At 24.6% G+C, this 23437-nt stretch overlaps 1 protein-coding gene and 1 pseudogene across 1 annotated transcript; one reads left to right on the forward strand and one right to left on the reverse strand.

The window, feature by feature from the left end:
* Window positions 1-777: 777 nt before the first annotated feature.
* Window positions 778-1869, reverse strand: LOC113557733 (annotated as a pseudogene).
* Window positions 1870-3617: 1748 nt separating this feature from the next.
* On the forward strand, window positions 3618-23305 carry LOC113555458 (CAP-Gly domain-containing linker protein 1-like). The gene is made up of 19 exons (XM_026959758.1): window positions 3618-3838; window positions 5641-5700; window positions 6559-6624; window positions 6688-6753; window positions 6916-7068; window positions 7125-7343; window positions 8422-8617; window positions 8678-8864; window positions 13831-13971; window positions 14054-18009; window positions 18145-18270; window positions 18339-18429; window positions 20010-20082; window positions 20150-20264; window positions 20557-20665; window positions 20747-20894; window positions 20966-21101; window positions 22858-23048; window positions 23147-23305. Exons 1-19 carry the CDS (start codon window positions 3727-3729, stop codon window positions 23191-23193), a joined length of 6192 nt encoding a protein of 2063 aa, XP_026815559.1. The 5' UTR covers window positions 3618-3726; the 3' UTR covers window positions 23194-23305.
* Window positions 23306-23437: the final 132 nt, after the last annotated feature.

The following is a 23437-nucleotide window of genomic DNA, read 5'->3' on the forward strand; positions in this document are numbered from 1 at the left end:
TAACTGTAAAAAATAACCTTAAATTTCTTGAAAAATTTTAAAAGATGTAGGGGAGGCTAAGCTCCCTTAAGTCCCCCCTAATTTACGCCTATGTGTATATGTACTCGTATATTTATATGTATACAATTTATACAATTAACACGTTTATTTTAATAAGTAGATAACTCAGAGGTTTTTTAATTTAGACAAATGCTATGGTGATAAAAAAAATTGATAAGTAGTTTCAGAGTTTACCCTATACAAAGATTTTCATTTCACATTTATATAGTTAAATTCATAATATAATTAATATATTATTAGTTGGATTGAGTAATTTTAATTTATAATTATTTTCAATAATAGTTCAACCATATTATATACTTATAGATTTATTTATATTTTATATTAGATACATCGTTTTATAGATTGAGACCAGCGGCTGATTGGCTAAAAATTTCGGCCCGGGAAATTACTGTATGACCGGCCCAACCATCCAAAAATAATAATTTTCCATAAAACTATTTTTTTTTTTTTAGTCATTGTCTTATTTATTTCATAATAAATATTATATTTTTATTTAATACAATATCATTCACTTACCTTTACTTTTTGTATCAGTTTTCATGCATCATGCAACGTGCACGTATAAAACAATATTAATAATTAAATATTAAAACAAATTTTATAAAAGTTTAGATTAGATGGTTAACAGTTAATTATAAATTAACTTATGTATTAACTGCTTCTACTATTTTGGCAAAAATTACAAGCGTGCAAATAATTATTAAAGCAATTAAATTAGTAAGATAATTCTTATTTTAATAAATCACTATTTTGTTTTACATCATCAATAATCTCATTTATATCTAAGCTATTCAAACAATTTTTTTCCACAGCCATAAGCATAAAAGCATCAAGCTTTGATTCATTTAAAGTGCTTCTAAGCCTTGTTTTTATATTTTTAAGAACCGATAAAGACCTTTCACATGCAACCTAAAATGAAACAAAAGTTTAATATTTTATAATGCTTATAGTGACTTAATTTAACTCATAAATGAATTATAAGTTAATATTTACTTGTGTTGATGGAAGTGTAAGAAGATACTTGTAAACCAAAGTTAATTTGCTATATGCATCCCAATAAAGTTTATACTATGTAAATACATTGAAGCAACATACAGCATAATTTTTACATGATGATAATGTAGTACAAACTTTGTCTTTAATTTCATCATGATCATTATTATATTGAGATAAGAATAACTAATAGGTAAAATCCTTAATATTTTAAATTGCTTACCTCCATTGCTTTATTTTTTACGTTTTGATTAGACATTATAAAGCGAATATTTTAGCATGACTTAGCCGAATCCGCAAGTAATTTTTGTTTTTTTCCCTTAAATTTTGGACTCCGCCTTTTATTTATTATCCGATATTTACTCTAGGTTTTTATAACAATCTTACTTTATAATTAAATACAATATACTTAAATAAATTATTTTTATAAAATTTATAATTCAAAATATGTATCGGCCCAGAGTTATAATACGACAACCAGCCCACCGGGAACTTTCCCGATATCCCGGTGGGCCAATCCGCCGCTGATTGAGACTATTTTAAATTTTTATAATTGTTTTTGTTGTATATTAGAATGTAAAATAATATCCAAAATATACATTATTAACTTAATTATATTTGAGAAATATTATCTATTATTGACAATTGAATAATTCTATAACTTTCTTTTCAAAATTATTGCAATGCAAAAATATTGAGGCCTTAATTGAGATAAAAACTATCCTATCTTTTAATTAGGACCAAATTACACATAGTGTAAAAAATTTCATCAAGATCGGTCCAGTAGTTCCGGAGTTCATCTCGGATAAACATTGTGACACGAAATTTTTATATATAAGATCATTTATTGAATTTAGGACCAGTGATGCTATAAGCATGTAATTACGGCGTTGTTTATTTTATTTTTGATATACATTTATTTATTACCATGTCTATAAATAAATCAAGAATACAGTCATTTTTATGCCTTATGCTTAAAATTGTTGTTTATCGATCGTCTTTGTATCCGTCTCATTTATACCCGCATGTTGTCTCCGTCTTACTATCGTATTCATAGCGAATTTGCGTTCAGCAGAACCAATTTTATATTGTTAGCTTTAATATTGGAGTCAATTTACCTATTTTCAAACTTAAAGGTAAGAATATTATCTAGGGCATCAAGTGAGATTTCATTGATATTTTTATTCTAAAATGAGCATTTTAAAGTTTTAATATTTTATAAAGCTATTGGCGATTTCGCGTTACCTCGTTCGTAACGCGCAATCGCCAATAGTATATAACTCACTTTAAAATTAAAACAACAATAAAAGCCTCCGTGATGCCCTAGATAATATTCTTAAGAAATTTTACCTTTAAGTTTAGTATGGTAAATTGATTCCAATATTAGCTAACAACATACGGGTTCTGCAGAACACAAATTTGCTATGATGTATGATGTATGCTATTAAGACGGAGACAACACATACGAGTATGGCGTCCTCTTAATGTATCTCTTAATTTTTCTATTTATTTGCATCTTTTGATATGTCGAACATCACGACGGTGGTGAGTGGAATATATTACAATGCTGAATATTGTCCTTATTTTAATTGTAATCTTATTACTTAACTATGTGTAAAATATTAATAAGATTTAGGAAAAAATTAAATGCAAATCATAGACGCGAAGGATTTTATTGCATATGGTTCTCTTGTAGAAAATTTGACTTAGGTGCCAATAAGTAAAAATGACTGAACTATGCTATAGTCATACACTTTATGTAGGGTATTACTATGAGTGGGCGGGTGGTTAAAGTCTTCATTTAGTTACTATTAATAGGTTATCTGATTCGTGTTGAATAATATATTAATATTTAAAAACACAAGCAATAATAAAAGGCTCTTTATCTGATAACTAATTTAATTTTTTAATATAAATTATAATAATGTGCTTATTTGTTTATTTGTATAATTTTTAATTTTTAAATTAACAAGCAACTAATTTTTGTATGCAAATAACTGTTTAGTAATGATTTTTATTTATTTATAATTATAATGTATTGGTAATGAGATGTGTAGGAGGTATACTTACCGACAAAGACAAAGTGTTAAAATTTGACATACTCAATTTTACAACTGATAATTACTATTGTTTTGTTAATATAATGTCATAAGTGGGCGTCTGTGTTTGAAAGCCACCATATAAATATAAAAACAAATTTGGCAAATTATCTAGTGTGTTTTGCCAAATATTTTTATTTTGATAACTTAAAGATAAAATTGTTTTTATAAAAAACCACGATGTATACGTTTTTTGTTTTAGGATAAGAACACAATAATGAGTATCTTATATGTACAAATATATCTTAGATTATAGTGACGATAATGTACCGTTTATATTTTGTAATTTTTATATAGATATACACCTACGTATTTAAGTTTATTTGTTATTTAAAAGTGTTATAATAATTTTATTTATGTATTTTTTCAGGTGTGCTGTGCGTTTTATATAAATACAAATTATTTAATATTTCATTTTTACTTTTGATTTTTAATATTAAAAAATATGTTTGGTTCGTATTGTTCTATTTATATTTGTGTTTTAAATTGTTCAATCGATAATTTTAAAAGTTTATAGTTTTTTGTGATTTATTTTTAATAAACTTATAACAGTTTGTTCATACTATTAAAAATGAGTGAAAACTCTGAAAATAAGGAAATTAAGACGTCTGGTTTACGACCACCGACCAAAATTCCCACAATGGGAGTGTCGAGGTTACCCAGTTCATCTTCCATCAAACTTGGTGAGTCAGTTTTTATCTTAAATAATATTAACGTTATAATGTTATTGCAATTATGGTCGAAAAAAGTTGAAAAAAAACATTAAGACCTTTAAAAGGAAAGAATGAAAAGTAGTTATAGGTACCTATTCATTTAAATTAAGAATTATAGTTAGTACCTTAGTAATTACTTATATTACCTATTAACATTCAAAGTAAAATTAGTATACTACCGAAATGGCAGTTATTGCGTTACTGTGTTTAATATACGGAATAGACTGTATATTGTATAGGCTTTATAATTATTACAGGATGTGTTGAAATATATAGTGTAATGATATATTGAGTTCGGATGTACCATGGACATATAAACACATATCAATATCTTGGAAGGGGGGCCACTCCTGCAACACCTCCTTCACAGAGGAAAAGTTCGTAGGCGACCTACTGTGCACCTGTGCTTACAAGGTTATGGTCATCATTAGTTGTTGTTCTTTAGTCAGGTGTTGTTTTGTAAATATTCGGACAGTTCAGTTTGGTGTACAGTATTGGTATTTTAAGTACCTATGTATGCGATGCCGAATCCTGTATTCGAAGAGACAATTATACCAAGACATTTGGATTTATTCTGCAGAGCAGATGGTAGAATTATAATACATTTTAATATAAATAGATGATTTTAAAATATATTTTATAATATTCAATAAATAGGTACATTGTTTGAAAGGTATTTAATTTCAAAAATGGTAATATTGTTATTTTCCAAAATTAATACGTATATTATATTTATTTTTATATTTTTGAATACATACTTATTTTATATTTTTAGAATTTTAACCCAAAAATGTTTTTGGTAAGCCTAATATATTTTAATATTTAAAATTAACTCGAATGTATTGTTTTATAATAATAACTAAATACTCATAATATAACTAAAATTAACAAAAATATATCATAATTAATATATTACGGATATCCTAAAAGAATATTATAACAATGATAATAATCGAATAACAAAAATCATAATTATTAATTTATCTTACCTAATATATAATATTGATTTAAATCTAGTTATAAATAATACCCTTTTAAAACTAGCAATATGAAAAAAAATTGGAAATAAATATTTCGTAGTCGTAAAAATTACATTATTTCACTATTTTATTAAAACTTTAATATACTTGTACATATTTTATTATTTTAACATAGTGAATAGTTTTTTTGAAATTCATATAGGTATAATAACAATGATAATTAATTTTGTTTTTTATAATTTATAATATATTTTAAGCATGGCCCGTACTTTATGATGGCTGTTAAATAAATTAAAATATATTGTTATTAAATATATAATAGATATGAAACTAGAATAGAAGTATAAAACATAAGCTATATCGTATTCCTTAGGATAAAAATATTCATACAATGTAGTGCTATAATTTTTATGTTTATATCCTGTTTGAATAAACACACAGAGAAAATAGAACATCGTCCTACACTATAGGTTACAGGCATGCATATACTAGTATATATACGCCTACATTTGTTTTATTTGGTGGGTGATCTTAAACTTATGACCTACTTGTATTAATTTAAATTTAAAATACTATAATCAACGAGAAAATATTATTGAAAATGTTAATACTTTAGGTATAAATATTTCAAACGATGGTTGTAATAAAGATTGTTAAGTTCATTTTAGGCCATTTAATTTTCACTGGCGTACCCACATTTACTGATCTTTAACTATAATCCCACCATCCTATTGTCATTATTGATTATGATCAATCTAATAACAATAATTATTTAATGCCATGTCATTCCAGATGGAGTAAGCTCTAATGCAACCAGACTAGACGGAGGTTCAAGTGTAAAAAAAAGTACAGGTAATTATAATTTTTGGATGTGTAAACTATAAAATACCTAAATAACAATCTATAATATATAATAATATAAATCGTGTGTGAAATTTGAAATAATTACATTTTTTCCTAGTATTTTAACCGTAAAATTATTTAAATATCAAAGTACAATTACCTAGATTATTGTTAGTAGGTATTTTATAAATAATTTGGGTCATTCATTAATCATTATGTTATTACTCATTACTCATTATTTATTTGTATTAATATGGTTTATTAATTATTACAAATAATTTGGTTTTGGCAGTGCTTTATTTCTCGTAGTTTTTTAGCATTTAACTTATTTAGAGTTAATTTTTATTCCCTTAACCAAATTATTTCTTTCTATTTTGGAAAATGTTAAGATTTCTTTATGTATTTTATTGGCTTATTTAAATTTGTAATACAATTTTTATAATTGAGTAAGGGCATACATACAAGCATGCGCTGACTTCGTTGAAAAAATTAAAAAATGTCTCAAAAAAAAAAAATGTTCCACTTCTTTTAAAAGTAAAAAAAAAAGTGTGGTTATAAAATTGCAGTTTAAGTTACCTTTTCAACTGCAGCATAAGCATTTTCAATTCGTCTATAACATCTATAGTATACATTTTCAAGCCATTTTTTAAAATTTATATTTTGTAATTTATTAATGTTGAGTTCCTTAAGAATAAAAGGGTTTCATTGAAGTTATAAAGTATGTTTAGCCCACCTTGTAAGCACGTTAGGATTTTTAGAATTTTAGATATTTACGTATAACTAATATTTTATAACTAATAATTGTTTATTATTGCTTTTGATATTATTTGCATGTTGCATTTTTGTTTTATGTTTGTAATTTATTAGATATGGCGTATGTTAGCAAACACAATGGTTTTAATAAAAAGCCGACAGATGAGCGCAAATTATCTAGTAAGTTGCAGCTTTTTTTTATGTGTGTAAGTAGTTTAGTTTTTCATGTTGCTTTTATATTAGGCGGTTCAGATTCTTTCATAGGAGATGCACGTAGACTTAGTGAAGCTGGTGTAAGACGGAGTTCAGGTTTGTTTTATTATCTTTATTTTAAACACATTATGTATGTGTTCGTTTAAATAATCATCACTTTTTACTGTAATATATAATATCCATCATGCGGCTTATACATTATTTATTTGCGTACCTAATTATATTAAGAAATAACTTGGATAGTTTTATAATTTCTAGGAAACAGTGTTGTTCTTACGGAAGATACGGACAAATTTATCATCGGCAATCGAATTTGGGTGGGTGGAACTAAACCTGGGCAAATCGCCTATATAGGTGAAACTAATTTTGGAAACGGGGATTGGGCTGGTGTAGTACTTGACGAACCAATTGGTAATTTGATAATATACGAGTTATGTTATTGGGTTATATAATATATTTTATTTTAGGTAAAAATGATGGATCCGTAAGTGGAACAAGATATTTTCAATGTGAACCAAAAAAAGGCATATTTGCTCGTTTGACTAATCTTACCTCTGCTCCTTTGAGTTCTGTTGAAGATTCTATGGTTCAAAATTCGTTTGCTGCAACTAAACCATTAGGGTTTTCAACTCCAATGCCTAAACGGCAAGGTTCTACTGTAACAGCTACCAAAGCTGCCCCAAAAAGTAAGTAAAATAAGCATGATTCTGTTGTGTAGGTTATTGAAGTGGGTAAATAAATTACTACATTAAAAGACAAAAATATTAAGAGCAAAACTCGAATTATTATTATCAATATGCTTATTTTCATTTTGTTTAAAAAAAATATAACAAAACTTGAGTTTGTATACACTTTTTTATCTGTTGTTTTTTTTATCATTTTTAATTTTTCAAAAACATAAACTACATGTTTGACAATCATTAAAAGCATTTAAAATATAAAAATCTATAAACTGCTTAAGTTGCTCAGATTGCACCTTTTATTTTCTCTATTATTTTAAATGTTGAGTGGAGTGATTGGCTGTACAAATTGTAATGATTTATTTTTTTATAATTTTTTTTTATGTGTGTGAAGAAACTTTTTCTTATAGAAAAAATGCTCTAAATAGTCCAAATAAATTTCAATATAGGTTTCTGATAGCAAACTAGATCTTGTTTGTACTTTGGGGAAGAGGGGTTGTCAAAAGTTGATATTTTAAATTTCTTTTCAAAATACTCACAAAACATAAAACACTTAGGAAAAAACTAAAGAAAATCAGTTGGATTTAATCATGATTTAAAAACAAATTCCTATTGAAACCCGACACTTTTAATACATGCTTAAAATTGTTTTAAAATATTTTGAGCTATTTAGACATTTTAAATATTCACCCCATAACATTTTTTATTAGACTTATGTATGATAATATTTTGGTTTATGAGTAAAAAAAAAAAATTGAAAATTGAATAAAGGTTTCTCCAAAGTGTTTCTTGCAATGATTAAAAAATATAAAGAATACATGATCAAAATTTCAGGTATTAGGGGAAAAAATAACACACTTTAATTTTTATATTATTATTAAAATAATCATTTGTTATGTACTTAAAAGTTAGAACGTCACCACTCATAATTATTTTCTAACGTATACAATTATTTATCATTGAATTCAAATTTCCATTAGAGTACTGCAAAGGTTACTTAAGTACCCCGTATTTTTTTTTATAAATGTATAACAGTTTTATATTAATAATTGATATTATGTACATAATATACATTTTGTTGTAGGTATTAGTCAAACACCTATAGTCAAAAGTAGCAGTGATTTAAAAATTGGTGATCGTGTTATTATCAGCAGTGGGCAAGGATCTAAATTGGGAGTTCTGAGGTATCGTGGCGCAACTCAATTTGCACCAGGAGAATGGTGTGGTATTGAATTAGATGATCCTCTTGGAAAAAATAATGGAACAGTGGAAGGAATCAAGTAATTTAGTTGTTTATTGTAAATATTTTTAAAATTAAAATTATTCTATTTTTGTTTTAGATATTTTGAATGTGAAGATAAATTTGGCTTATTTACTCCAATTACTAAAGTTTCCAAATCTCCGATGTCTGCCAGTCGAATGTCAACCAATTGTGCTATTCACAAGGCAAAACGTTCACCAGGTTCTATGAATGGATCTATGGTCAGTGGTATTACAACAAACACTATGTCATCAATACCAACTCGGGTAAGACTTGGAGTTGCCTCTTTATGCTACAAGGTATTTTGCATGAGCTTTGATTGCTTTTAATATTTAATAAAGTGAATTATTGTCCTAAACAGAAAATAATAGTCATTGTATTTTGTGTAGTAGTTTATATGAGAAATTGCATTATAAGTATATGTTATAAACAGTAAAATTATTCGGTGAAGGTAAAATTTATATTTTTAAAAGTATATCCAATAATTTATTTTAATAATATTGTTGAACATCATTATTAAAGTTTAGTTATAGATCCATTTATAAATACCTCATTAATATTATTCAAGTTTATTATTTAAAAATGACTAAATATGGTATCTTAGAATATGCATCATCCACACTGATTTAAATATTCAAAAAAAAATTTTGTTGTTCATACTTAAAAAAAATATATTTGTAGCTTTATTTTATTGATGCAGACATATAAATGTAAATATTCATGCTTTTTGCTTACCATGCATACTAAGCTAAAACCTTACTTTTTTATTGTCTATTATGTATATATTACAAAAAACAAGAAGATGCCAATGAAATGTGTGTCATCTGTCTATAAGTATTTATTATTTAATTTAACTTTTAACTATGAACTTATTATTAATTATTGGTGATATATCCAATTGTACACTTTAAAGGTGTGAGTGCACTGGTCAATGAGTCTAATGAGACTATAACAAAACAACTAATATACCCAAATTTAATGGACCTATTAGAAAATTTCAAAGCTTTTTTTTTTAATTATCAAAACTAGTACAGTAAAGCCTCAATAGTCCGGACTTCCGATAATCCAATGAATGTGGTAATCCGGACGGCATATAAATCCATTTGATCGTAAATACAATGAACCTATTTAACTTTATTTTTAATTCCTGGAACCCAATTAATCTACAAAATATTATTATTGACAAAAACAATTTATTCATTTTTATTACCCACCTATTAATTTACCTATTTTTGTAATTTAAAATGCAATAAATATAAAGGTGCCACAAATAAAAATGTTGTGGAGGTAATGCTAAATGGCTATATAAAATTAATCTACACAAATAAATAATAAAATGATTCCCAAAGTGTGTATTATAAAAATGTGATCAAAAAGTGCTGTAATATTCTTGGGCGAACAGCAAAAAGTCATTTTTGGGTGAACAGAGTCTTGCCCATAGGCAAGTACATACCCAAATTGTCAACCGTACAACGTGCAACACTCGGACATTTAATCAAGGATTAATATTTGATTACCGATTAGCTAATTAATGTTAAACCACGCAACGGTACAACTGGCCCTTAGTCATTTGAGTAGGTTATCTTGAAAAACTTCCAGTAATTCAGTTGAATCGTTAATCCGGACGATGCTCGGTCTGAATTCGTCTGGACTATCGAGGCTACTGTAATATCAATTTATAGTCAATTTACGATTTCATTTTATTCTATTGAGTAAAAATTTGTTTTGGACTTTATTAAAACATTTCCTTATTGATTGTTGTAATAGGTTATGTTTTACTTAATTTGATTAATTTAACTATAAAATAAAAAATACAATGAAACGTTTGCTGTACATAAAATATTTAGTAGATGGTGATCTTAAAACGGAACAATTAAACAAACTGTGTTTAACTAATAATTATTATAATATTATAGTAAGTAGTATATTTTTAATTTAAAATAGTATTATACATAACTAAATGGAAATTTTATTCAAATATCTAAATGATACATAAGCTTTAAATTAGAACTCATTAGAATAATTATTATAACTGATTAATATAGTTTAATACTGCTATAATATAATAAATAATGTGGTTATTAAATAACTAAGAAAACATAAATATGAAGCATTTGATAATTTTTTATATTATATTTTATATCCAATACCGGTGAAGGAAAATTAACTTTTATTAAAACCAAAAATAAATTAATGTTCAATAACAGAGTAATTCAATTTTTTTTTAATGATTTTGAACAACGCAAATTTGGTAAGTAATAAAAAATAATATTTTGTTTTGAATATAGGTTATAATTTATTTTTTTAATACTTAAATAAAATATTAATTATTTTGTTAAAATTTCTAGTCAGAAGTGAGATTTGTGGAAACCTATCATCCGCAATGGGAATCTGGTTATTATTAAATCAACCATCATTTATTGTATAAACTAAAACATATATTTGATTATTGGTATAAACATTAATGCAATGTTTTTATTTATTTTTAAACACCAAAGTCTAAATTATTAACAAATGCACTACAAGATAAAATCATTAAATCAAATTATTAATAAATGTAATCTTAATTTATTGTTCCACATTTTTATTAGACTATTCTAACTTTATATCTAATTTTATTGTTTGTTATATTTTTTTGTTTCTATTTGTTACATTTTTTTTATTTTTTATGTTTTCTTTTTCACCAAGTAATGAAAATAATTTTCATTTGTATATTTTCATTTATCCTGCCTTGAAATCCTTGTGATTTTTTACCATTATATTGTACTTCATGGTAATTAAGTTATTTAATGTGATATTGTGTGTCTTGTAAAGTTTAATTAATTTTTCTGTCCATAAACTCAATTATATTTTTATCTGATTTTCATGTTTAATATTTCAATTAGTTCAATCTAAATTCTAAAATATTTTATGCTTTAACTTTAAGTGTTCTAGTTTAAAAAATATGATGTTGGCAATTTATGAAGGGCTATTTATTTAAGATAATATAAAATTAGTGGTCAAATTCGAAAATATGTTTGGTTGGAAGAAGTTAGTACATATGTAAAAGACCCTTTTATAAAGCGAATTTTGCCATAAATCTATGTAGTATGTATCTATTCTAGTGGTATACTCAAAAAATTAAAAATTAAAAAATGTGTTTTATAAATTAATTTTATATTCTAATATTTTTAAATATAGACATAAAAGTATATATTTATATAAACAGAAATGTGAACAACTCTTCATTATTCCTTTTGATAGATGCACCACAAATTAAAACTAAAGGTAAGACATTACTGCCTTTAGGTAGGTTGACCCATTTGTCTATGAAAAAAATTCAGTATACTTTATTAAATAAAAAGATACATATTTAAATTTTTTGGGTTTTTATCATTCCGCATGTTTATATTTAAACATAAATTATATACATATATATATACTTAAATTCATATGGAATTTAATAATAAAAAAGTTTAATACATTACCAATTAAATCAAATTTTATAATTCATAGTTTAAGTAGAAAATACAAATATAATTTTTCAAAATATTGTATTTTGATCAAATGCTAGAATATAGTAGTACCATATTCTGATACTTAGGTATAGTCTGAATTGAAAACTATCACTACAGCAATCAGTAAATTAAGAATAATTTAATTATTAAACTATCATCATACTTAAGTATATCATTTGTATATTATGTATTTAAAAATGGGTGATTCTTGATGAATTTGTAAATTATAATGGTGTCTATTCATTTTTATTTAAATATGAATTGTCAATTTACTTGTTATATCCCTCTAAATTAGTATTTTTAAGTATCAAACAATTAATAATACATATAATATGTAAAAATAACTATCAATACTTCCTTATCAAATTGTAGGTACATATTAAATAAGTATAAAGAACATCAACAATGAATTGTTTAATTTAAACAAAACATTTATTTTAAAACTTTAAAATAATTTAAATTATACATATGTTATACAAAGAAAATTTATGAATTTTCTGCAGTGCTTGAATTAGGGGGGGGGGGGTGCGCAAGAAAATGGAGCTCCCCTACTATTTTTTTTTGCGTACCCCAACTTTATTTTTTCATAGGAACGAGGGTCCAAAATAATTTTTATTAAAATGTGAATTTCAATTTATAATATAATAAAATCAAATTTAATTATTTATTATTATTATTATTATCACTTCTATGGCCCTATTTATTTTTTTTGTAGTTTGTTTATTAATTAAATACAACATCACACTATTCATGGCCTATAATTTATTGTACATATCTATTCTGTGGACTAGTATGAAGGTAGAATTAAAATATCTGTAAGGTTGATAAGAGGGGGGAGGGCCAAGTCCCCCACTGTGCAATTGGAACGCAATTTTTAAATTGTTGGATTGAGATCCTCTATTTAATTTTTTCCAATTCAAGCACTGATTCTCTGATGACTAATCACTATTTTCAATTTAACCGTGTTAATAAAAACACATGTTTGTAAATTGGAAGCTCTAAAGTATGATCTTCAATATATTAATTTAATATTTATTATTTGCTCATGTCTAATTGAATAGAGGACAGATTGCTTGCATTAATATCTTAGAATTTCTATATTTTAATTGAATGGAATTTGTATTAAAGATAAACTTATCTTAAAAGTATCAATTTTTAAATCATAAGATATGAATTTTTATTCCTTGAATTATGGTTTGATACACGAGTATTTTTAATTGTTTAAGATTTGTCTTAGTAAATTATAATATTTTATACATAATAAGCCATATAAAGTAATAAGTTATAAAATAATTTATTTAAAGTTGAATTTAAAATTTAGGAACAAAATATATCTTAATTATTTTTCTATATTTAACACAATGTTTTTACAGTAATATCAATGCTTAAATCATAATTTGCTACATCTTATATGTAATATGCCAGTTTAGGACAATAAATAAGGAAATTTTATTTTGTTTACAAAATTCAGTTTCAAAAGCGTTTTAAACTTATTTCCTAAATAAAAAATATATTATTAAAAACTAAATAGTGAACAAATATTCAAATTATTTAGTTTAAAGTTATAATATTTTTGTGATAGTAATTTAGTCAAGTGTAATAATAGAAAAAATTCTTATTGGTTATTTAAAGCTTATGTATCATACAACAATATATAATAAATATTTCTCAAAATTATTGTTGTCTTGGATGTGTGTAAATGTTTATTAAATTGTATAATGGTATTTTATTTTAGCCATTGAAAGTATCAGATATGGATCGATTAAAATTACAATTAACTCAAATGAAAAATGAAAATGAACTTCTTCGTTCACAAGTTATTAAAGCAGCTAATCAAGCTGATGTAGCTGAAAAAAGATTGGAAGAAACATTAAAAGTAAGTTATAACATTATAGGTTATTAAAGTACTGTCTTGTATTATCAATATGGTAGTTTAATTTTTTTTTTTTTTTTTTAAGGCTCAGTCTGAACAACCGTCAGAAATTCAAGTCAATGGTATAATAATGCTACAAAATCAATTAGATAATATAAAAAAACAAATAGATGATGAAAAAGAAAAAGTTCAAAATTTACAGTTTACCAATGAAGAACAAAATGTTGTCAATATTGAATTACAAAATAAAAATGCTGAACTTTTAATAAAAATTAAAGAATTAGAATTAGATTTGACTAAAGAACGAAATCTAGCTAAAGATATAGAAAAAGAGACAATGAAAATTTTTGAAAAAGAAGAAGAATTATGTAGAGTAAAAGAAGAGTTAGAAACCCTAAAAAAATTAATAGACAATAATGAAGATGAATTACAAAAATCTGTGTCCAATTTAAGTTCAGAAGTAGTTGATAAAGAAGCAATTTTAAATACATTACGTCAAACATTGAATGAAAATTCTCAAAATCATGAGCGTTTATTAAAAGAAGCTAATGAAAATTTATCTGCTACCACAGAACGACTAACCAAAATAATAGAAGAAAAAGAAAAAAAAATTGAACAGAATCAAGAGATGATTGACCAATTAAACGAAGGTATAAAATGTTTGAGTGCATTAAAAAATGAAGAACATGATGATATCGTAAATAGTTTAAAAAACGAGTTATCAAAATTAAAAAATGAATATCAAGTAATCATTGATGAAAAAGAACAATGTATGAAAATAACTCAAGAGAATCATATCAAAATTGAAAATGAATTCAAACAAGAATTAAAAAGCTTATCAGAAAATAAAAATCAAGAAATACAACATCTTCAACAAAAAAATCTTGAAAAACTTGAAAAACTTGAAAATATTAACCAAAATATAAATATGGAATTAAAAGCAGCATTAAAATCTATACAAGATCAAACAAATGATATAGCCAATTTAGAGAAAAAATATAGTGATTTAGAACTTCAACAAGATTTAAATAAAAATGAATTAGAAAAAGAACTTACTACAAAACTAAAAACTATTGAAAATGAATTAACATTTTTAAGATCTGAAAAATCTATTTTAGAAGAAAAGCATGAAAATTATGTGAAAGAAGCAACAAATACAACAAATGTCTTAGAAAATAAATTGAAACAAAATAATATTTTAATAGAAAATCTTAAAAAAACATTAAATGAGTTAACTTTATCAAAACAAAATGAATTAGATTCTATGAAAAAACAAATATTACAGTTAGAAGGAGAACGAGATAATTTATTAAAATGCCAAAGTTTAGAATTAGCTACTAAAGATGAACTAATAAATACCCTATCCAATAAACTTGAATTGACATTAACAGAAAAACAAAAACAAGATTTAAGTAATGCTAATTTACAAACTGAATTAACAAATGAAACTTTAAAGTATCAAACGACTATTAAAGATTTACAAAACAAAATTAATGAATTAGAAGCAAATATTGCATCAAATTATAAATCATTTAAGTCAGAATTGGAATTATTAAGTAATGAAAAATTAGCAAGTGAGTCAGAAAATTTGAATCTTTTAGAAAAATTAAAGTTTTTGGAAAATTTAAAGTTGAATCTCGAAGAGAAATTAGTTTCTAATGAAATATGCATCCAGGATATTCAAAATTTAAATGAGGTAATAAAAGAAAAAAATAAAATTATAGATGATAGTCAAATAAAAATTAAAGAATTAGATAATTTTGTTACACAGACCAAAAATGAGTATGGTGTTATTCTAAAAGAAAAAGAAAAAGAAATTAAGGAATTGTTAAAAATTGGAGAAGAAAAGATGAAATTAGAAAAATTGTCATTAGAAGAAAAAACCAAAGTTATATTAGATGAAAAAGATAAAGAAAATTCAATACTCCACAAAAAAATTGCAGATTTAGAAAATATAAAACAAGATTTAGAAAAACAATTAGAAATGTGTAAATTACACGAACAAGATTTGACACAATTAAATGAAATAATTCAAGATAAAATTAAAACTATTAAAGATAATGATTTAAACATTGAACAGTTGAATAATAAGATTGCGCTGTGTAAAGAAGAGTTTAATTCAGAGTTGAAAGAAAAAGAAAACAAAATTAATGAGCTTATAAAAGTAGGAGAAGAGAAATTAATTAATGAAAAGAAACAAATAGAAGAACAAAATAAAGTATTATTGGATAAAAAAGATGAAGAAATTTCCAATTTAATGGAAAAACTTAATATTTTGGAGAGCTCCAAAACAAATTTTGAGCAACAATTAATTGAAACCAGTAAAAAACAAGAAAATATAATAGCTGAACTTAAAATATCAATTGAAGAGAAAACAAATCTCATTAATGATAATAATTTAAACATTGAACAGTTGAATAATAAGATTGTGCTGTGTAAAGAAGAGTTTAATTCAGAGTTGAAAGAAAAAGAAAACAAAATTAATGAGCTTATAAAAGTTGGAGAAGAGAAATTAATTAATGAAAAGATACAAATAGAAGAACAAAATAAAGTATTGTTGGATAAAAAAGATGAAGAAATTTCCAATTTAATGGAAAAACTTAATATTTTGGAGAGCTCCAAAACAAATTTTGAGCAACAATTAATTGAAACCAGTAAAAAACAAGAAAATATAATAGCTGAACTTAAAATATCAATTGAAGAGAAAACAAATCTCATCAATGATAATAATTTAAACATTGAACAGTTGAATAATAAGATTGTGCTGTGTAAAGAAGAGTTTAATTCAGAGTTGAAAGAAAAAGAAAACAAAATTAATGAGCTTATAAAAGTTGGAGATGAGAAATTAATTAATGAAAAGATACAAATAGAAGAACAAAATAAAGTATTGTTGGATAAAAAAGATGAAGAAATTTCCAATTTAATGGAAAAACTTAATATTTTGGAGAGCTCCAAAACAAATTTTGAGCAACAATTAATTGAAACCAGTAAAAAACAAGAAAATATAATAGCTGAACTTAAAATATCAATTGAAGAGAAAACAAATCTCATCAATGATAATAATTTAAACATTGAACAGTTGAATAATAAGATTGTGCTGTGTAAAGAAGAGTTTAATTCAGAGTTGAAAAAAAAAGAAGACCAAATAAAGGAGCTTATAAAAGTTGGGGAAGAAAAATTATTACATGAAAAATTAGAATTAGAAAAACATGCTATGCACACATTGGATGAAAAAAATAAGGAAATTTCTAATCTAATAGAAAAACTTAATATTTTAGACAATTCAAAGTCAAATTTAGAGAAACAGTTGGAGATCAGTAAAACTCAAGAACATGATATAATAGAATTGAAGAAAGATGTCCAAGAAAAAACTAAAATCATAGATGATAAGAACTCAAAGGTTGAAGTGTTAAACAGTCTTATTGCACAGACTAAAGAAGATTTTAGTATGAGGCTCAAAGAAAAAGAAAATGAAGTTCATGAGCTTGTAAAAACTATAGAACATAAATTAAACGCCGAAAAGATATCATTTGACACTCGTATTAAATCATGCATGGATGAAAAAAATACAGAAATTAAATTATTGAAAACCCAATTACACGAGTTTGCAGAAAATAATAAAGAAAAAGAATTGATGCTTAAATTAGAATCCATCATCAACGAATTAGAAAAAGAGAAATTACGGGCATCACATTTAGAAGCACTAAAACTTGAGTTGGAAAAAACTGTGTTACAACATAAAACTGAATTGGATTTATTAAACAAATCCAAAATAAATATGAAAGAAGAAATGATTAAAACTATTGAAAAACAACAAGTTCTCAATACTGAATTAACAGCTAAAACTGAATCTGAACAATTAGATAGTGAAAAATTAAATATTCAAAAACAAATTGATGAACTACAGATTGAATGTTCTAGGTTACGATCAACATTAAATGATAAAAACTGTGAAATTGAAAATCTAAAAATTCAGATATCTCAAGAGTTGAAACCTGTTGTTTCTTGTAATGATGAATTGAGTCAGTTAAAAGCTTTACTGTAAGTAAAAATATTAAGACCAGATAACCAATAATCAAATTTTTGTAAGAATAATAAATAATGCAAATCATATTTATCTATTTAATGTAATTAGTTAACCCTATTATATTCTATTATTTTAAATTTGTATTTTAGTGAAAAAAGTCACAGTGCCCAATCTCATTTGGAATTTCGTATTCAAGAGCTAACAGATGAAAATCATCGTTTGAATGAACGCATTGAAGTTGACAATAATCAACTTCATAAGAATGATAACATTATGTGAGCTAACTAATTACAATATTTAAACTGATTTTTAAAATGTTTTTATTTTATTTATTTTTTGGTAGGCAAGAAAAATACAACATTGAAAAAAAATATGAAGAAACTTATAATATTTTAAAAATTAAAGAAAATCAAATTTTAGTGTTGCAAACTGAGGTTAGTATTAAAAATAATTTTTTTTTAATAAAAATATATTCACAGAATTTGTTTACATTAATAGTTACTTTACTATATAGGTAGACTGTATACTTTTACAAGATATAATAATATAATATTTTTTATTGAAATACTTTAAATTATTATAGAAAAAAAATTATAATGTGTAATAATAATGTACATAGGTTGTCCGATAAATAAGGTACAAAGTTATTTTTAGCATTAACTATGGACCAATATGGGCAGAATTGACGATTTAGATAACAAACGATGTTCTATGTGTACGAGTATTATGACTTATATTAAGTATTATAATTTTAGTGTTCCGTCTGTTACATAATTGCCATCATTCAATTTTTTAATTTTCAAAATGTTTTTCAACTGAAATTAATCAAAATATAAACAAAGCTTATAACCCACTGCCGACTTGTAATGTCTCGTAGAAGTGTACCTACCCTTACCTATCGGTTTGGTGTACAAAATATAATTCTGGTTGAGAAAGTGTTGTTTATGAGGCAATAAATAGTGACCAACAAGCATGTCTTCCACTGAAACCATTGGGGTGGTCAAAAAACTGCTACGATCGAATAGACAACTCAAAATTAGGGAAATGGCCACACAACTTGATCTCTCAGAGACTACCTACTGTGCATGAAATTTTCCAATAGAAATTAAATTTACGTAAAGTTTGTGCGAATTGGGTTCCGAAAATGCTTCGTTGAAGTGGACCACAAAAAAATACAAGCGGACATCTCAAGAGAATTTGAATTTTGTTTGTAATAATGAAAGCTTCATTGAGCACCTCATTACAAGTGATGAGACATGAGTTCATTATTTTATTTCTTGCAAAAAACGAGAATTGATAGCTCGAAAGCATCCCAAATCATCAGTTTCAAAAAAATTCAAACAGACAATTTCCTTAAAAAAAAGTGATGGTTTCTCTGTTTTGAAATGCACAGGGAAATTTCTGATTGAATTTTTATAAAAAGAAAATGAAACAATAAATACTGATAGTTACATGGAAACGATAGAAAAATTTCGTTTCAAAAGAAGAGAGCCATTACACTCAGAACATGTGAAACTGCTGCATGACAATGCACAGGGCCGTCCCTATAATTTGCGGGGCCCGGGGCATAACTCCTTTAGCGGGGCCTGACAATGCAACCCCACATTCAGCGGGAATAACCAATTTGGCTTGAAAAATACAAGTCGGAAGTATCAAAACATTCACCAAAACCTGATCGGACACCTTCAGATTATTTTTGTTTAGTCTGCTAAGGAAACACTCAAAAGGAATTAATTTTCAAAATGAAGAAGTCATAAATGTAGTTCCCTAATATTTCGATGAGAAATGTGCTGCATGTTTCCAAAATGGTATTTTCAAGTTATTTCATCGTTGAGAAAAATGTATCAATTTGAATGGTGACTAAATAAACAAAAAAATATGTAATTTATTATATTAAAGTAATAAATTCATTTTTAATTAGTTTATTATAGTATATTTTTTTACCTTATTTATTGGACAACCTACTTTTCATTATCAAAAATTAATAAGAAATATATACTTTGTGTTTGTTTAGTTGAATTCTTGGAAGTTAAAAGATACAGAAAAATCCAAAAACAATATTACTCATGAAAATACAGATAAATCTGGTAATTTATTGTATTATATTTTGGGTTTCGATTATATTTGTGACTGATTTATTATTTTTATTTTTAGAAGCCCATTTATTAGCAGAAAAAAATCAAGAAATTAAAATGTTAAATTCAATAATATTAGGCTTACATAAAAAGTTATCGGCCGTTATGGAAACTGATGTTTCTGAATATGAGATGTAAGAATGTCATATTTTAATGTTTACTAGTTATTATGTCTTAAAAAATATATTTAATTTAAACATTTTTATTAAGTTTTTACTGAAACAGGAGGTATATATTATTATATTTAAATTATAAAAACCTTAGTTAACATAAAATTTGTTTGGCTAAAAGTTTTACAATGTTTAAATATTATATTATTATTGTTAAATTATTCTTTAATTAATTACTGATTAATGATTATGTATACTTTATCTATAAATACTGTTTAATCATTGCTAATATGTTTGTAATTTTCTATGCATTTAGTGAGAAAAACCCTAATAGCATTTCAAAAGAAGATTATCAAAAATTGTACAAAACGGCTAAGAACAATGTTAAGCTAAAGGAATGTGAAAATCTATCATTGAAACAAGAGGTTAATTTGAATAACATTAATAAATATTTATACTTTATTATTTAGATATTTAACATGAGTAATTTTAAATGTTATTATCAGATTAACAAGTTAAAAACAGAAAATGATCGTTATTCCGAATTCAAAACTAAATGTGAAAGTTTAGAAAATGATAAAAAATCACTTCAAAAATTAATAGTTAGTTATGATAACTCTATTCCCACAAATGTTAAAAGTGATACTAAATCTGGTTAGTAATTTTAGTATTTAAAATAAAATTCAAATATTTTATATTTTATAAATTGTTAATTTTATGTTTAGAAACGGAAAAAATATTGGAGGAAAAAGACTGGCAAATAAATTTGTTAAACAATATTATTGCTGATCTTCATGCTAAGGTGTCTGATAATAAATTTAAAATTGAAGCACTAGAAACACAAATATTAGATTCTGGAGTGTAAGTATCTGAAATATTATAATTGTCATGACTTAATATTAATTTCTTTCCTTTTTAAGTTTGTGGTATAATGTATATCAGTAGTTCCTAAATGTTGGCGTAGTATGTTAGTGTCACAGCAAACCTATTGTGAAGAGATTACTTATTAAAAGTTTTTCAAATAGGTATTTAAATTCTTTAACAAAAAAGTATTTAGTTATTTATTTTAAATACTTAAATACTTTTTTAGATTTGTTGGTCTGTTTCAAATTCTTTGTTCATAGGTTTTATTAATTTTTTAATGATGATTTTAAGCAGAAAAATTGTTTATGTTAAAGTTGTATTGACTTAAAAGTTAATAATAATAATTTAATTTGATATAAATATATTATATTATAATTATTAAATGCTAATGATATAATAATGCAAAATGCAGTGTTATTGAAACAAATTAATTCAACCTACTCTATTACTAATAGTACAATAAAATAGTTTATCTGATTGCAATTTACAAAAAATATAATATAAATATACTAGGCTGACATACCGTCTCATGCTCAGAATAAGTTTTGAATAAGATAAAAAAAGTGAATTTACACATCCATTAGTGTGATCCATTAACTTCTATAATATAGCAGAGCAGTACCTACCTTTTTTTTAGTCATAACTTTATTTATAATAATAAGTTAAACCTACTAAAAAACAATTTTGTACAAACCGAAAATTGATACTTTATCTAAACATTCTAAACTATTTTTTTTATAGTGAAATATACTTATAAGTTATATGTTTTATTATTACTGACCTATTAGACCACTTTGCATATTCTCAACTTTCCAGGATCGGCTTTGATTAGTGTTATTAACTTTTATATATTTTTACTAATATGGACGCTTTAAAATGGTTATTAATAAGCAGTAGTGGCACCAGATATTTTTTATTGAAGGGGAAGGGAGCGATACCTAGCCAAGTTTTTTTATGTATGGCTACTCAATCACCCATTTACTTGTTTAAATCATATTTTCAGGAAACTATTGCTAAAAATGTTTTGGGTATATTTTATATTTCTAAATAAATAATCAAAAAATATACTTCCCACTATATTATTATTCCAAATGTATGTAACATGTATGTATGTACAATGTATGTATGTAACAGTAAAGGTTAAAATTTCCTCAGTTTTCTTTTATTTGTATATAACAATACATAACTTTTTATTTTTTAATGTAAAAGATTTTAGAAATTGTGCCATTAGTAATAGCTTTATTAAATATTTTTATTTTTAAATGTGCAAAAAAAGCATATTTAATTTGAATATAACAATCAAACTTAATATAACTTAAGTCAAGTCTAAAATCTTTACAATTTCTTTATTTCTTTACATATTTTTTACATTATGGAATCCAAAGTAGGTATAAGGTATAACCTTAAGTAATTATATATTTTATGTAAGCTTGTCTTAAGGTTATATGACTTATGACATATGAATGTGTTATATGCACATTCATTTTTATATTCGCCCTTGTTAATAAGATCTAATATTTATCATCTTTTATTTGTGTTCACCGTGGTATTCATGGTATGACACTGCAGCTGATTTTTTCTGAAATAGTGTACCCCGCTAGTTAAAAAGTTAGGGAACCACTAAATTTGTTTATAAAATTTTATTTTATTGAGATTGGTTGTAAATTTTATTATGATTTGTTGTTTTACATGGTTTTTTTTAAATATATCTAAGTATAATTTTATAAAAAATTTGCCGTATATTTATTTCCAGAGAACAAAACAGTAAAAAAACACGTTTAAGAACTACTCGTCTTTATTGCGAAAGATGTGAAATATTTGATTCTCACGATACTGAAGATTGTCCTGAAAAACCAGAATCTCCAAAATTCCAAAGGAAACGAAGAGTGGTTAATGATAGTTCAAATAAAATGATTGATGAACCTTTTTGTGTATGTTGTGATAGTAAGTAATTTTCTATTACCTTATATTAATATATTTTTAATGAAATCTATTATATTATGTAACCAATGTTAATGATTTTTTTTTTTTAATATTTATAGTGTTTGGACATACAGCTAATGAGTGTGACAACTCATTAACATTTTAGTTTGGTTTGAATCATGTTGCTGATTGCTTGATATCAAGATAATTGTTTAGTAAATTTATGTTATTGTTATTATTATTATTTAGAATTATTATTCAGTAAGACTGATTTTAAGTACACTTTTAATTTAATAAGTATTCTAAATGAGAATTATTTATTTTTTGTCTATTATAGAATTTAAAATGTGATATTAAATTTTAGATAGTAAGTTATATTATGATAGTATTGATTATGTAGTATAATGTAT

This window comes from Rhopalosiphum maidis, chromosome 1 (genome assembly GCF_003676215.2).
Source record: "Rhopalosiphum maidis isolate BTI-1 chromosome 1, ASM367621v3, whole genome shotgun sequence".
Lineage (NCBI taxonomy): Eukaryota > Metazoa > Arthropoda > Insecta > Hemiptera > Aphididae > Rhopalosiphum > Rhopalosiphum maidis.